The 17,371-nt window shown below is 36.7% G+C and overlaps 1 protein-coding gene across 1 annotated transcript in view; it reads right to left on the reverse strand.

The window, feature by feature from the left end:
- Nucleotides 1–229: 229 nt before the first annotated feature.
- Nucleotides 230–17,371, reverse strand: part of armi (armitage) — a 42,221-nt gene continuing 25,079 nt past the window's right edge. The window contains exons 4-7 of the mRNA XM_067789923.1: nucleotides 11,919–13,538; nucleotides 8,170–8,811; nucleotides 7,914–8,075; nucleotides 230–4,230 (exon numbers count right to left, since the gene is read on the reverse strand). Of these exons, the coding sequence (XP_067646024.1) occupies nucleotides 3,889–4,230; nucleotides 7,914–8,075; nucleotides 8,170–8,811; nucleotides 11,919–13,538 (2,766 nt within the window). The 3' untranslated portion in view covers nucleotides 230–3,888. The remainder of the gene's footprint in view (nucleotides 4,231–7,913; nucleotides 8,076–8,169; nucleotides 8,812–11,918; nucleotides 13,539–17,371) is intronic.

Below are 17,371 nucleotides of genomic sequence, written 5' to 3' on the forward strand. Positions count from 1 at the left end.
TTGATGCCAAGTACCTCCTCTTGTTTAGATCTATCGCTCACAGATAGTGTATTATATGGGTAAAGATGCCACAAGTTGAATTTCGCATACAACTATGGTTACCCTAATTTAAACATTTCCAAACGCTCTTTATTGGCGATTAGACACAAACATTGCTATAAATACCTGAAGGATTTGAAAAGATATATTAAAGATTATAAGTAAAACTAAAAAATAAAACAAGGAGAAATAGGGACTTTAAGCGAAGTAGTTTAAGAAGAAAACTTATTCACCTTTTTTATAAAATTTCATAAATTTTCAAGTTGCGTCAAGTTTATTAACTAAACTTTCCACTAGGAAAGTACAAAGTTCTAACTTGAATGCTCTTCTTTGAGTACTTAATCAGTTATTACAGGTCGAGTATTTAAACTTACATTTCACAATATTCTGATATTATTTAAAAATTGTTGCTTAATTATGTATTTTTTATAACAGCTAAGCCATTAGACTAAGCGGTTCGGTATCGTGTTTCTTCAATAAAATACAAAGACTTACAGTTAAGAAAGAAAAGAAAGCGGTAACAATTGTTGCCTGCTTTCGAATAAAATTTGATCAGATTAAGTGGGATCTTTGATTTAAAAAATTTGAATGGCACTAACCATTCTCACATCACACTAGAAATGCTGCTTTAAGCGTTGCACGGACTAAAACCGCAAGTTTATGTAATCATTGCTGAATACAGCTCTCATAGGAGCTGATAATTCGCTCCTGTTTTAGCAGTACAAACAAATATTGTAGTATGCTGCTAAAGTGTTATTATTGATTGTATAGGCGTCATTCCACATCGAATTGCCAAAGCTGGAAGCTTAATCTAACGATTCTGGTGAATGTTTATCACGTTTTCTTTTAACAAAAAGTATAAATTTAAATTTCCTCCAGTTTTTTGAGTTTACTTTGAAATATCGTCGATTAAGCCGATTGGATGTGGTACGACTCAAACAAATATTTTCAATAAAAAAAAAAAAAATCTTCAAAATTGGTCAGGCGTATTTGATAAATCTCCTAACTCAATATTCTTAATATGCATTGAATAGTGTCGAAAGTAAACCAAAGTTCGGGTACTCACAGTTTGACAGCATAGTTAAATTCTGCAGCAAGAAGCCTAAAATACAATAAAGCCCTCAGCGGGTTAGGGGGTCAGAATATACCCGCGGTAGATATGCCTGTCCTAAGAGGCGACTAAAATACCAAATTCAAGGGGCTGTGTAGCGCAACCCTTCAGGTTGCCACCGCAATATATAGCTTCTCCAAACCCAATTGTCAACCTCACCTATCCGCGGCGAATCCTGTTTCACTAACAGACGAGGCTCTGGCGACCCTAAGCTCCTCGTGGAACTTGGGGTTGGGGAGGGAGGGGATGGCCTGAAGGTTTAATGTGGCCACATAAATCGTTCCTGAGATGGTCGGGCTAGCACCTTAATGGTGCTGTGGTACCGGATCTGTATCCGGCAAAGGACCATCACATCGATAACACTCCCCAAAGCCTTCGGGGAACAAACTTATCGCTACAACAACAACAACAACGGAAAACCATCAGATGCCTACGTGACGATGGTAATTGGCAAGGGACCCAAAGCCACGTTTTGCCGAACACAGAACAGTTTGGAGGTCTATCATCCGGCAACACGTCTTTAAGCTTGGAAAATACGTTCTCGCCAGCGTTGAATTAACACAGCGAAGTAACACCAAATCCAAGCGACTATTCAACAGCGCGAGATAAGTACACATAGAAGTAACCATTCCAAATCACATGCTACCTGAAGCCCGTCAGCAACAGCCATTTAAGAGATCGGACAATGAAACTCAAGTGCTGAGTAGCACAGGGATCAATTGTCGGTCCTTACTTATGTAACGTCAGCTACGATGGTATTGAAATTTATGCCGACAGGAAAAGGCACAAACCGCCAGAACTTGCATTTGAAACCTTGTCCTGATATGTAATAACCTAAAAGAAGTTATTCAATTTAGGCGTAAGATTAGACTTCCGGCTAAGAAGAACCCGCGCAGAAAGTCAAACGTGGGTCCTGATGGACACCCCATCTCCATCGACCTTACAGCACTGAAAGGTTAAGCGTAGCATAAAAGCAGACGGATCAAGAGGGAATGAGAGTTGTTAGCCAAAGAAGCAGGAAGGAAAGGTTAACGCTATGTCAAGGCATATGGACTGCGAAAATTATAACACATCTCTCAAGTATTGAGCACTAGAAGTTTTGGTGAGGTAAACACCGTTACCCCAATACTCTTTGAACATGGCTACTTCAAAAAATACTTGTACATAAAAAGTAAAATTAAAAATGCGACTACGGGGAAGCAGATAAAAACAGTCCTGAACACACCTTTATATGCTTGCGATGGAGCCAGAATCGACAAATGCTCAAGAGAAAGGTTGGCCAATTCACTCTCTCTAGCTTTACAGCGAAAATGCCGAGCGGTTCAAAGTGACAACAAATCAGCAACTTTGTAGAAATAACATTGAAGCAATGTGATACTGGTCCAGGGGGCGACGGTTCTATCTATACGTTTACGGGCACACTGTTGCTGATAGGACGGACGGCATTTATGGCGCGTTAAAAATTTTCTCATGGCTTTATTTTTTTGATTGTGTTTATTCGCAGAGCTTTTGAAAGGTGGAAGTTTGTTAAGTATGGGGATCTAAAACTGTTGTTACGTAGAAAACACACCAACTAATTTTTCTTCTCTAAAGGTCATTATTATAATGACATATGAGCACAAAAAACACAAGCAGGTCCTCAGTGAACTCCACAAACAGGCGTCGGACCTTTTTTCCGGGAATTGCCCGGTGAATCCAGTACTCAAAGAACAGTACCCAAAACTTGCGGAAGAGGAACGCATACTCCCCAGGGAAACGCGAGTCACTCTAGCTCAACTTCGTTCTGGATACTGTAACAGGTTACCTATCCAGAATCGACCCCGACATACAAAATGTTTTTTATATAATTGCTCAAATTTCAATCAGTTTCTTCAACCCTTCTGTAATTTCAGACTTGTGTACGCTTCCCAAGACAGTTGGTTCTATGTACCGGAGCGACTCGAGATTTTTCCCGACCAAGGACTCATTTCAGTGTAAAAACACTGCTACAACAACAACATACAAAATGTATGCCCCGCTTGCAATGTGTCCCAACATGACAGCAACCATCTCTTTAATTGTAATGTGGAATCAATGCCTCTAACACCCCTCTCATTATGGTCCACCCATGTTGAAACAGCAAGTTTCCTTGGACTCCCGTTAGAGGATACTGATGACAATTTGTGATCGGTCGCACCTATTGGATGGGGTGAAGCACTGTTACAACAACAACAACAACAACAACAATTTTAAAAATCGGATTTCATATAAAATCAGTTTCTGCTGTATTTGCAAGGAAACAAACAAACCTTCCAGCATAAGCTTCAAACTTAGGGACGGTCTTTTGCAATTTTATATTACCTATGGGGACGTAAGCAGTGCATATAATTTTGCTTAAGATGCCACACAATAACTTTACCATGCAACTGTGATTACCCTTAATATTTCGTGAATGATAATCAATTCAAAGTCTTAATGTAATTGAATATAAATTATAAAATTTTTACAGCAATGCTTGGTCATCTAACTTTTAGTTCTCTAAATCTAACAAAATGTATAATCATCATTTGAAAATTGGTTAAGTCTATGGGCTTATGATCAATTTCTCACAAAAATTTAACCCCAAGCGATAACCGCATCTAAATTAAAACGTATATGCTTAATGTAAAAGAATGGATTAAAAAATCAATGAAATTCAAAACTTAATAATATCATGAAAGTTGCTACATATTTGCTTGGTAGTTGTTGTTTCCCTTTGTTCACTCTTTTACAATGTGTGCTTTTTCCGGCGAATTATCAGTGATGTCTTCACTTTCGTCAAGCAATTGCTGCTCATCTAATTCAGGTCTAGTCTCGAAATCTTCTGGCAAATCGCAACCCAAATAAGCTTCATTGTCAACACAATATTTGATGCAACTACGCCAACAATGATCTAAATAGAGTAAATGTGGATTTCCAAATATGAACATTAGATAGCGGGCACGTGAAATAGCAACATTCATTCGTTTGGCGCTTTGTACAAAGCCGAGTGCATGACGCAAATCGCTGCCAATCAGCTTTTTGGAAGAACGCACTGTGGAGATGAGTATAATGTCGCGTTCCTGTGTAATAAAAATAAAATGTTGGAAAGAGTTATACGAGACATTTTTTGGGTTTTATGTACATATATTTTCATATATATTTTTCATATTTCATATATGTGACCCGGCTTATGACTCAAAAAAATTGTCCACTTTTTTTCTGGTTTCGATAGTTTAGACACTCTTTCACGTGGTGAAAACTAGAAAGTCCTAACTTGCTTAGAAGTGTTCTGGAGATGATATTTTCATCCACTTCCATTTTAGAGGTTTACTATATCGGCGGCGGCGGCGTAGGCACTATTATATACCGGCGGCGACAACGTGGGCGGCGCGCCGGCCTACGCCGGTGTTCTTACTTTAAAAGCTTGATTTTTCTCTATAAAAAATAATATTTAGGAAAGGTTATGTTTGTATGTATTTAAGGAAATCAACGTTTTGGCCATTTCGGAAAGATCCTACGGTTTGCTCTCAAAGTCTCGTGGATCATTCTGCTCCTTACGGAGGGAATGTCCTGCATTCCAGGGAGGCTTCGAACCTAACCCTAAGGCACTGGTACTGCTGCGTCTGTCGAAAAAAATTTAAATACTTAAAATGGTCACACTTTTGTCGGTATGTCTCGTACAAAGCGTAGTTTCACCAAAGGAGATGTTCTTGTATAACTCCTAATACTCGTTGTACACACGATTTCTTTAAATTATTTGTGGCCCCTTTCTGGTCACGCACTTGCGGTTGCTATTAATGGCCTTTTAATACTCATGTCTCTTGGCACAGTTTCAACGATTAACACCAACGCTGGACTATTGTTGATCGCGGCAAAGGGCGCCTCTAGTTTTTTCGGCTGTTTTAAGAGCTATAATTCCCGATGTGCGAACAGTAGTAATCCTGTCCACCACCAGTCACTACCACGCCTCCTGGCCCTCACACCACATGCCAGCACAGAAGCTATAGGACTGCGACTTCGAACTCATACCTTCGTCGACGTCACTTTCCTAGGAGCTCTAGGTGTAACACCGAAGACTTTCTAACTGTTTTTTTTTGCCGCGCTATGCTGTCGAGGTGGTGTCGTGGTAGCGTGCCTACCACACCGAAGAAGCAGATGCCGTTCGGAGTAGGTCCCGTCCCGCCAATTTGTAAGAAAAATTAAAAGCACTTCGCAAATTGGCCTAAAATCTCTTCGGAGGTTATCGCGCCTTACATTTGTTTATTTATGATGCCGAGCACTACCAGAGAAAACCCTTACAACATTAGGGAGTAACTATTCGGCCAAGGATGCCGCCCTCGAAATCATAAGCAGTCAAAGTGGATATTATTGCGTAACTTATAGGAGCAAATAGTATAATCCTACGTAATAAATTTAACAAAGACATGGATAATTTTTTTTAAATGTAGACCAAAATTTGCAGACGTTTGTGTTCGAAACATTGATTTCAGTAATCTTCGTTAAACCAAAACGATATTTAAGAATGAAAGTCGACCGATTTTAAGTTGAAAGATGTTAATGTTAGGCTCAGTCCAAACTATTGTTTTCATGCCTTTTGATATAAGAATTCATTATAAATAACCGCGTAGCTTCAGTTTTCAGCCTCGTTCGTCTGTTCAATACGTTAGGGTAGTAGCACACACGGTTATTAGTTTGACTGTCTTGGCAAAGCCTTTGCTTCACCAATTTGAGTGTTCTTGCGAAGGACAAAGCCTCACCTGGTAAATATATGTGCCTACGTATTCACATATGTAACATGTAACAGGAGCCGTAACGCGTAGGTTATATTTAAACTTTGTTGGTAAGCTATAAACAATGTGATTGACTCCAAGGGACTAGTTGGGGATAGGGCCGCCAACTTGAGGAAATGGCAAACCAGGAGACTTGGGTGTTGAATGATGACGTGAAAAAATCTGCACTTTTTTCGGGTAACTTGCTTTTTAACAACTTAAGGACAATTTGAAAACATGCTCGAATTGGGTCATTTTATTTCAATTCATTGTACCTTATTAATTTTTTGAAAAAATTATGCAAGGTAAGCATTTAAATTTTTTATATAACGTTTCTTTTAGTTCTTTGTTTTAATATATAACTTGCTGAATTGGGTGATGCACAATCCGTGTTAAGCTGGCATAACTTTTGAATGGGCGAAAGAGTTAAATTTCGCAATTGGATTCTTATAACTAGCAGTGATGCGCATCCGTTGATACCCCTTTCGACCATATCGGACCAATTTTCGACATGAACAATAAATGCCTTAAACAGTCTTAAACGAGTAGAGAATATAGTAACGCGCCGAACGCCGCCGCCGCCGCGCCGATATTTTTGACATTCGGCGGGGGCGTGCAAAAAAACGACGAAAATCGGCGGCGGCAGCAGCGTTTATCGGCGGTGTATATCTCTATTCCATATGACCTTTAGCTTGAAACAATGCTTGTAGTTCGTCCTCGTAATTGATACCAACATCATCGAAAGAATCATCATCATTCTCCTCGTTTTCACAGAAATATGTTTGAAAAACCTCGCTAAATTCTTCTTCGACAGACATTATTCACAAGCGACACACGCCCTACTCGTTCAGCATTGCTTTTAAATCCGAGCACTCACACGTTTTTTTTCGGTCAGAAACTGGTTTGTGCTTTGCATTGAAAAAAAATCGCTCTTTATATACACACACGAACTTATCTCATTTATGCTATTTTGCCCTTTTTGGTTGCCTTTTGGGCATGACTGTTCATAATGCAAAAGAAAAACTACTAAGAAACTGAAGAAATGAATTGTTTATCTTTAACAGCTGTTTCCCGCAATTTCTTTTTTGAGTCGTAAGCCACCTTTTCATAGGCCGGGTCACATATATTTATTAAGTCAAATGGTACCAACCTTACTGACTAGATTACAGGCTAACTTAGTGCTAGTTTAACAATTTTAAAATGAGGTTTACGGAGATAAATAATAAGACTCAATGCGTGCCTTAAACAGAGACCTTGGCATGGCAAAGTCCAGATCTAGATCTGGATAGGCGATTAAATTCTACAATACCTCTTAGAAGAGGTTCGAAATTGAAGTAATTCGAACGCAGCACTTCAAAGCGGAATGTACTGTGGAACCGGAGAGCTCTGTTAGGGACATTGAAAGTAAACTGCCCAAGTAGTTCTGAACAATCAATGACACAGGATATTATGTCAAAAATAAACATTACGTTTTGAACAAAACGCCTAACTTCAAGTGGCAATACATTGATAAGCATGCATCTAGCATTGTAGGATGGCAGGGGATTATCAAAGTGTAGAGGTTGAAGAGCAAATCGTATGAGCTTGCGGTGAATTCTTTCAATTTTTAACGAGTGTGAAGAGTATATCGGATTGCAGATGACTGAAGCATACTCTAGCTTTGAACGCACTAAGGCATTGTATGACAGCATTTACTAATATTGAGTCGTAGATTATTTTGTTGTTAATAGCATTTAGATCTTCTTGTAGACGTAATGCATCAGAGGTACAGGAGATCCTCCGAAAGAGTTTTTAAGTCGTCGGCATAAAGCAAATAATTTGAATTGTTTATGCATGAGCCATCATCATTAATAAACATTAAGAACAAAATAGGCCCAAGGATGCTACCTTGTGGTACACCCATAAGACTATTCTATTGATAGCGAATGATAAATTGTTTTAAACTTCCTTCTCAAAAAGTTTTGAACATGTATATATGTATGAATTTTACAAACCTGTCCTTGAAACTCTTCTACAGATCCAATTTTTGGCATAGCAATATCTGCCTCTATGAATAATGTACGTAAATGTTTTACTTGCTTCATATATGGTGTAATAATGCCGATATTTTCTGGTTCGATGCCTTGACGATACAATTTTATAGTCATTAAAAATACCTGAAGGATGCATTAAAATATTTATGGGTTATTATTTCATAAAAAAAACGCTTTAATAACAAGGATAATAAATTTAAAAAATAGGTTTGCTTACATTTCTTGCTTCCAGCGGATTAAACCATGAAGGTGAATCTGATTCCTGTTTATTTTCGCTGCGTGTGCCATAGAAGAATATGCCATGTGTTTTGGGGCGCTTGTCGGATGGTGGCAACAATGCATCCAGTTTCAGCAGCATTTCAACTTCACGCGAATCTTTTTCACTTACCATTGGACGCAGTTCCGAATCATAGAAAAGCTCGCTGTACACATTCAATATGGATGGCAATGAACGATAATTATAAAGTAATTTTGTAACTAAACGTGGATCAAAACCTGACGTTTCAGGGAAACGTATCGTATCGCGCAAATAAGGTGTGCGCAATAAGATGCGTTCCAACAGGGAAATCGATAAACCACTCTCAGACGCAAAACGATTTATGACAATTGCTTGCAATTGATGCGGATCACCAGCTAAAATTATTTGGCCACGCTTTTGAGAAACCAAACAAATAGGTACCATAACTTCGGGTTCGGTACATTGGCCAGACTCATCGATTAATATGTGCGTGAAATGATTAGGTGGAAAACCCATTTGTAGAAAATTGCCAAGTGTAGTGCATGTGCTGATGGTGATGCGATGGCGTCCTAAATATTTCATTTGACAACGCAATTTCATGCCAGATTCTGTGACAATCATCTGTAAGAGGAAATATGTAAATTTAAAAATAAAAGTTTGAGAGAGATGTTAAGGGCCATTCGGTGTTGATTCAAGTACTTTTTTCGATGAGCTCACACGACAGTCTATCAATATTATTCAAATTTTGTTTAGTTAAATCATTCAAATTTGATTTTGGAATATTTTATTAAAATTTCAGAATATTTCCGCAAAATATCACAATTACGACAGACCGGCAGCGAGTAGCGTTCTTATAATATTAAGATGGCAAGTTATGAAAATTTTTAAGCTATTGCATAGATTTTATCGCGGGCTTGGCGACTAAATAAAAAAAAACCGTAACGGATATTTGTCAAAAAGGTTCGAAAAAGGTTCGGTGTTAGGAACAGGCCAAATACATAAAATTGGATCTCCATCATAAAGTTAAAGTGAAAGTTAAATTTAAAGTTAAAGTTAGGGTTAAAGTCAAAGTTAAAGTTAAAGTGGAAGTTAAAGTTAAAGATAAAGTGAATGTTAAAGTTAAAGTTAAAGTTAAAATTAAAGTTAAGGTTAAAGTTAAAGTGAATGTTAATGTTAAAGTTAAAGTGAAAGTTAAAGTTAAAAATAAAGTTAAAGTTAATAATAAAGTTAAAGTTAAAGTCAAAGTCAAAGTTAAAGTTAATGTTAAAGTTAATGTTAAAGTTAAAGTTAAACTTAAAGTTAAAGTTAAAGGGAAAGTTAAAGTTAAAGGGAAAGTTAAAGTTAAAGTCAAAGTTAAAGTTAAAGTGGAAGTTAAAGTTAAAGTGAATGTTAAAGTTAAAGTGAAAGTTAAAGTTAAAGTGGAAGTTAAAGTGAATGTTAAAGTGAATGTTAAAGTTAAAGTGAAAGTTAAAGTAAAAGTTAAAGTGAATGTTAAAGTTAAAGTGAAAGTTAAAGTAAAAGTTAAAAATAAAGTTAAAGTTAAAGTGAGTTAAAGTTAAAGGTAAAGTTAAAGTTAAAAATAAAGTTAAAGTTAAAGGGAAAGTTAAAGTTAAAGTCAAAGTTAAAGTTAAAGTGGAAGTTAAAGTTAAAGTGAATGTTAAAGTTAAAGTGAAAGTTAAAGTTAAAGTGAATGTTAAAGTTAAAGTGAAAGTTAAAGTAAAAGTTAAAGTGAATGTTAAAGTTAAAGTGAAAGTTAAAGTTAAGGTTAAAGTTAAAGTCAAAGTTAAAGTGGAAGTTAAGGTTAAAGTTAAAGTGAAAGTTAAAGTTAAAGTGAATGTTAAAGTGAAAGTTAAAGTTAAGGTTAAAGTTAAAGTGGAAGTTAAGGTTAAAGTTAAAGTGGAAGTTAAAGTTAATGTTAAAGTTAAAGTTAATGTTAAAGTGAAAGTTAAAGTTAAAAATAAAGTTAAAGTGAAAGTTAAAGTTAAAGTGAATGTTAAAGTTAAAGTGAAAGCTAAATTAAAGTTAAAGTTAAGGTTAAAGTTAAAGAGGAAGTTAAAGTTAAAGTGAATGTTAAAGTTAAAGTTAAAAATAAAGTTAAAGTTAAAGTGAAAGTTAAAGTTAAAGTGAATGTTAAAGTTAAAGTGAAAGTTAAAGTTAAAAATAAAGTTAAAGTGAATGTTAAAGTTAAAGTGAAAGTTAAAGTGAATGTTAAGGTTAAAGTGAAAGTTAAAGTTAAAGTGGAAGTTAAAGTTAAAGTGAATGTTAAAGTTAAAGTGAAAGTTAAAGTTAAAGTGAATGATAAAGTTAAAGTTAAAGTGAATGATAAAGTTAAAGTTAAAAATAAAGTTAAAGTGAAAGTTAAAGTTAACGCGGAAGTTAAAGTTAAAGTGAATGTTAAAGTTAAAGTTAAAAATTAAGTTAAAGTTAAAGTGAAAGTTAAAGTTAATAATAAAGTTAAAGTTAAAGTTTCATTAGTTATCTTGGCCGGCGATTTCAACATCAATTTCGCTGAAAAAAATCAGAGCGGTTGACAAGTTTTCTTTTTGAAAAATTCAATTTGAAAATAAATAATGATCCAAAAGAATTCACAACAAAATATGGGACCACCATTGACGCGGTATTTTCAAGATATTTAGAGGATATCAAGTCTCAAACGTATGTTTCCTATTTCAGTTACCATAAACCTATGTATAATTTCAATTATAAATATTCCAGAATAACCTACGTATGTACATATCTTGTAAGATAATAATACAATTTTCTTAACCAATATTAACTTTTCATTTATTCAATAAAAGTAAAAAATTTGTTTTCTTATCGGTCACCACGCTTAAAAAGTGTAACTTGAATTAATATCAAAGAAAACAAAATGGTGCATAAATATTATAATTGCATAAGTTGATAATATGCAATAGCTTTACCGCGGCAGTCCCCGAGTGCCACACGTCTTTTTTTTTTTAATGGGGAATTGTTAAAGTTGTAAGAGTGGCAACCAAGTTAAAAACCTGTAAAATATATGAGAATAGAAATTGCGCTTGGCCTACCGTTTGTAAACTTTGCTATTTTTCTCTAATATCAATAATTAAAATTTTTTATTTAAAGATTTTTATTAACATTAAAAAACTGTATGTCGACAAATATTTGGTAGGAATTATCTTTAAAAATTCAACGTTGCGTATTATATCATTAAAGATTTTTTGAAAACCTCATCGCCGACAGCGATTATTTGCTTAACAGTAGGTACTAACAAGCTGCGGCGGCCACCGTGGTGTTATGGTAGCGTGCTCCGCCTACCACATTTTATGCCCTGGGTTCACACCCCAAAATTTTAGAAATAAGGTTTTTCAATTAGAAGAAAATTTTTCTAAGCTGGGTCGCCCCTCGGCAGTGTTTGGCAAGCGCTCCGAGTGTATTTCTGCCATGAAAAGCTCTCAGTGAAAACTCATCTGCTTTGCAGATGCCGTTCGGAGTCCGCATAAAACATGTAGGTCCCGTCCGGCCAATTTGTAGGAAAAACCAAGAGGAGCACGACGCAAATTGGAAGAGAAGCTCGGCCTAATCGCGCCTTACATTTTTTTTATTTACTAACAAGCCCACCCATCGTCTACCACAAAAACGAATAGAAAAAGCCAGAAATAGTCTTCCATCGGACAGCCGATATAAGCTTTACCACAACGCCCGCTATACATATGTACAACACATATACCTAAATTTAATTTAATACAAACCGAATCGTCACAAGTGCCATCGGCTGCCATGTCGACCGTAGCACAATACGGCATCAAATGTTCTGGTATCAATTCTTTTTCAATTTGATTTTGTGATACCAAACGCACAAAATCTCCAGGCTGTAATTGCCCACTATCTATCAAACGCGTTGCGATCAAATCAGCCGAACCGTTAGACGGTGTGCCAATTAGTAAACGTGAACTTGGCAAAAGCTTTATCAATTGTATCATAGTTTCAACCAATGTCATTGTTTTACCCGTTCCTGGTGGACCAAATATTACGTAGGGCATATTTTGTGCTTCACCACGTAAAATGTTACGTATGGCACGTTTTTGTATAGAATTCAACATAGAATTAAACCAAGGACATAACGTATCTTGTAACATAAGATTCTCATTGCTATCCAATTCAATTTCCAGTTGTGGTTCGTCACGCGTATAAACACGCGATGGAAATAGAAATTGTTCACCAACATGTTTGATGATACGATTAACTGCATAGTGTTGTTTGCGAAATGCAAAACGTGAATAATAAAATTCTAAGCGAAAATCTTCACCATTATATTTGGATTGGAAACCTTCATTAAATTTGAGTAATATACGATTGAAAAGTACTTTGTGTATGACGCCATCGTAGCTTCTTTTATCATTCTCGTCACTCCATGGATTAACGGCACGCACAGTATCGCCAATAACGAGTGATGGTCGACGCTCGGATAGATTTTCAATGGTAAGCGATAAGAACTCACCATCACGCGTAAAATGTGCGCGCTCTCGATCATAATTTCGAAAATTCATAAAATATTCAATTTCTTCCAGATAAACGAGTGTTTGAAAACGTATTGCATAATTTCTTATGGTAAGTTCTTCCTTCAAACACGGAAACATACTTTCCACATTATCTATCATTTCTTGTCGACTTGATGCCGTCAAATATGCAGTACGCAAACGTTCTGGTACTTCATAAAAAGCAATTCTATGCGCTAAAAATCGCCTTTTTGTTGCTAATGCTACACCCGGTATAACCTCGCCTTTATTCGACCAAACTTGATTTGCATAATGTCGTGAACGTTGTCGTAGATTATGCAAGCCATTATTGGATGCTGCATTTAGTTGATTTGGTTGAGAGCGTGCAATGTCGGCTTCTTCTTCGGTTTCACATACCACAACCAAAATCGAACGCTTTACACGAAAATTTTCGAATTTTATAACAAAAACATCACGCGATTCCCCATAGAGTTTTGATTCGATTTCAAAACGTAATGTACGACTACCATTTCCGGGTAACTCAAAACAGCAATCTTCTTTTGCTGGATCAACAAGTTTGGCTTGTGAATCGCGTCGACGTCCCAAAAATTCAATGGATTGTACACGCATAACACGTTCCACATTATTTTTTATGATCATTTCAAGGGTTTGAGTCTTAAAAGTGCCAGCAAAGACGACACGTTGATCTTCGGTTACAGTAATAGCATGATTACTTTCACGTGATTTTGGCGTGGAACGTTTGACGTTATTGGAAGTTGGTGTTGGAGTGTCTGGTATGGATGGTGATGTAATTGAAGGCTGCATTATGCGTTCCACTACAGATAATTTAATACAACGCCATATGTAGGGATCCTGCAAGTTTTTATAACATTTTTACAATTTAATTGAAGAGTTAATTTGAATGTTTTATGATTTTAAATTTTAAGCGTATTTTATCTTATGCAAATTTCACACAGAGGCTTAATGCAATAATTAGTCAAGTTTTCTACATTAAAGCCCTAATTGAACTCAGCCCTCCATACAAAATACAAATTCTTAATTATCTCATCATTGCTTTATTGAATGCCTAATCGAGTGAAAAATCCAGTCAGTTTTGCTGGGTGCTTCGAATTTTATTGTCAATGTAACAAATGACAATCAAAAAAATTATTTTCAACAATTTACGAAAAATAGAAAAACACGACAAAATTCAAAACTTAATTTTTGCTGCATTTGTTGCGAAAGGTAATATGGCTTTTTCGAAAATAGGCACATATTTGGTTCGGTGCAACATCTATGGGTAGATGCGCATTCATTATACTCAGCTGAGCAGAGCTCACAGAGTATATTAACTTTGTTCGCATAACGGTACCCCGTAACGACATAAACTAATCGAGATAGATATAGAATTTTATATATCAAAATGATCTGGGCCAAGAAAGAAATTCATTTAGCCATGTCCGTCCGTCCGCCCGTCTGTCCAAACACGATAACTTGAGTAAATTTTGAGGTATCTTAATGAAATTTGGTATGTAGGTTCCTGGGCACTCATCTCAGATCGCTATTTAAAATGAACGAAATCGAACTATAACCACGCCCACTTTTTCGATATCGAAAATTTCGAAAAAGTGCGATAATTCATTACCAAAGACGGATAAAGCGATGAAACTTGGTAGGTGGGTTGACCTTTTGACGCAGAATAGAAAATTAGTAAAATTTTGGACAATGGGCGTGGCACCGCCTACTTTTAAAAGAAGGTAATTTAAAAGTTTTGCAAGCTGTAATTTGGCAGTCGTCGAAGATATCATGATGAAATTTGGCAGGAACGTTACTCCTATTACTATATGTGTGCTAAATAAAAATTTGCAAAACCGGATGACGAACACGCCCACTTAAAAAAAAATTTTAACAAAAAATTGAATATCTTTACAGTATATAAGTAAATTATGTCAACATTCATCTCCAGTAATGATATGGTGCAACAAAATTAGAAAATAAAAGAAAATTTCAAAAAGGGCGTGGCTCCGACCATTTTCATTTAATTTGTCTAGAATACTTTTAATGCCATAAGTCGAACAATAGTTTACCAATCCTTGTGATATTTGGTAAGGGCATAGCTTCTACGGCGATAACTGTTTTCTGTGAAAAGGGGCTAAATCGGTTGAAGCCACGCCCAGTTTGTATACACAGTCGACCGTATGTCCCTCCGCTCGGCCGTTAACACGATAACTTGAGCAAACATCGATATATCTTTACTAAACTTAGTTCACGTACTTATCTGAACTCACTTTATCTTGGTAATAAAAATGGGCGAAATCCGACTATGACCACGCCCACTTTTTCGATATCGAAAATTTCGAAAAATGAAAAAATTCCATTATTCTATACCAAATACGAAAAAAGGGATGAAAAATGGTGATTGGATTGGTTTTTTGACGCAAAATATAACTTTGGAAAAAACTTTGAAAAATGGGTGTGACACCTACCATATTAAGTAGAAGAAAATGGAAAAGTTCTGCAGGGCGAAATCAAAAGCCCTTGGAATCATGGCAGGAATACTGTTCGTGGTATTAAATATATAAGTAAATTAGCGATACCCGACAGAAGATGTTCTGGGTCACCCTGGTCCACATTTTGGTCGATATCTCGAAAACGCATTCACATATACAGCTTAGGGCTACTCCCTTTTAAAATACTCATTAACACCTTTCATTTGATACCCATGTCATACAAACACATTCTAGAGTCACCCCAGGTCCACCTTTATGGCTATATCTCGAAAAGGCGTCCACCAATAGAACTGTGGCCAACTTCCTCTTAAAATACTCTTTAATAAACTTCCATTTCATACCCATGTCATACAAACACATTCCAGGGTTACCCTAGGTTCATTTTCCTACATGATTATTTTCCCTTATTTTGTCTCCAAAGCTCTCAGCTGAGTATGTAATGTTCGGTTACACCCGAACTTAGCCTTCTTACTTGTTTTATTTTGATTGTATTTATAGTTAAGAAGAAAACGGCTGCTTTCAATTTTAACTATTTTTTGTAAAAACGAAATATCTGTTTGGGGCTGCTGACAGATGTTCGCTTAATGAAACAAAAGACCCTGTATGAAGAGAGAAACTTAATTATTTCATTAAACAGAATTGTGATTCGACTAAGTTTCTGTGTGAAAACGGTATTATGCATTTGTAAATTTTAATGAGTTATAAATGCTTGATGATATTTGCAACAGTGCTGATATGGTCGGAAACAATCCCGGAATGGTTTTGAAGTAAACCCGAAATGCCTATCCTAATAGTCTCCAAATGATTCAGCAGTATTCCGAAACTATGCCAAAAACTATCCCGAAAAATAATTAGAACAAAACGAAAATGGTCTCGAAATTATCTCTAAAGCAATTCCGTTATTTATTTAGGCTATGGTATTACAGATCTTACATACTAATTACCAATGTATTGCGACGAATATTAGCAACACTAATGCATACTATCATCTCTAAACCGATACTAAGCAGTCACTTGTATCTACATAAACAAATCAATCATTATGTCTACACATATGTACATACAAGAAGCGGAGAGATATGCACAAACACATGCATATATCTGAGATACTCACAAAAGTATGTAATCATCGGTGGAAGTATCACTCACATATACACGCGCATATGGCTATGCGAGAAGCTATAAACGTGCATCTGTAGTTTATAGCTGGTAAACAAGTAGTAAATTCTAGAACAAGAAACGCCTAGAAGTATGCGAACGACACAGCAGAGAGTATAAAAGGAGCAAATGCTGAGTAAGCAGAATCAGTTTCATTTAAGCACGCTATTAGTTGCGAAGTATCAGTGTTATTGTGAAGTACTTTAATAAAGGCCATTTTGCATTATTGAGTATTGGAGTTATTTATTCAACAGTTTAGCGATACGAACGCTAGTAGAAGGTGTAAAATAAGCGGAGTTTCACTAAATTCGTTACAATTGGTGTCAGAAGAGGAATTGAATAAATTCCAGAGTTGCAGAGCACAACAAGGACATCGCTTCCCAAGGCAGTCGGTTCTATGTACCGGAGCGACTCGGGATTTTTCCCGACCAAGGACTGTCATTTCAGTGTAACCCCATTTAATTTGTTTCGTCCCTCCCACAAATTGTCATCCTCCCAGCAGCTCCTTGCAGCAGGACTGCTCCATATTCTCTTGCTCCGGGAAGGTATCGAATCCAATCCGGGTCCGTCTCCTGACCCCGGTCCTGAGAAATGGTTTTGCTGCATCTGCCGGAAAAGAATCTTTTTAGGACGGTCATACTCTGTTCAGTGTGTCTCGTGTAAAGGATGGTTGCATCGGACAGGTTGTTCTGGGCTTGATCCCAAAACCCGACGTCCACGTAACTTTTATAAATCTTTTGTGGCTCCTTGCTGTTCACGCCCAAGGGCGCCCCGTAGTCTACGTCTAAGCGCCCCCCAATTACCTTCCAGCAGCCCCGCTGCTCAGCAAGCCACAACAAGTACCCGCTGCTGCTCGCGCCTTACGGCGCCAACAACTCAAACAGCTGCTACCACTCATAACTACAATCTTCGTAGTAGAGTCGGATGCAATGCTGAGCAACAGCCCCTGCCCCCGTCTTCTCCCCCCTCTTTTCCGGCAGCAATCGTGTAGGTCAGGGAAACAGACTCTTAGTCCCTACCTCCGTTTGCACCGTTTGC

The sequence above is a fragment of the Eurosta solidaginis genome, chromosome 5, assembly GCF_040869045.1.
Source record: "Eurosta solidaginis isolate ZX-2024a chromosome 5, ASM4086904v1, whole genome shotgun sequence".
Lineage (NCBI taxonomy): Eukaryota > Metazoa > Arthropoda > Insecta > Diptera > Tephritidae > Eurosta > Eurosta solidaginis.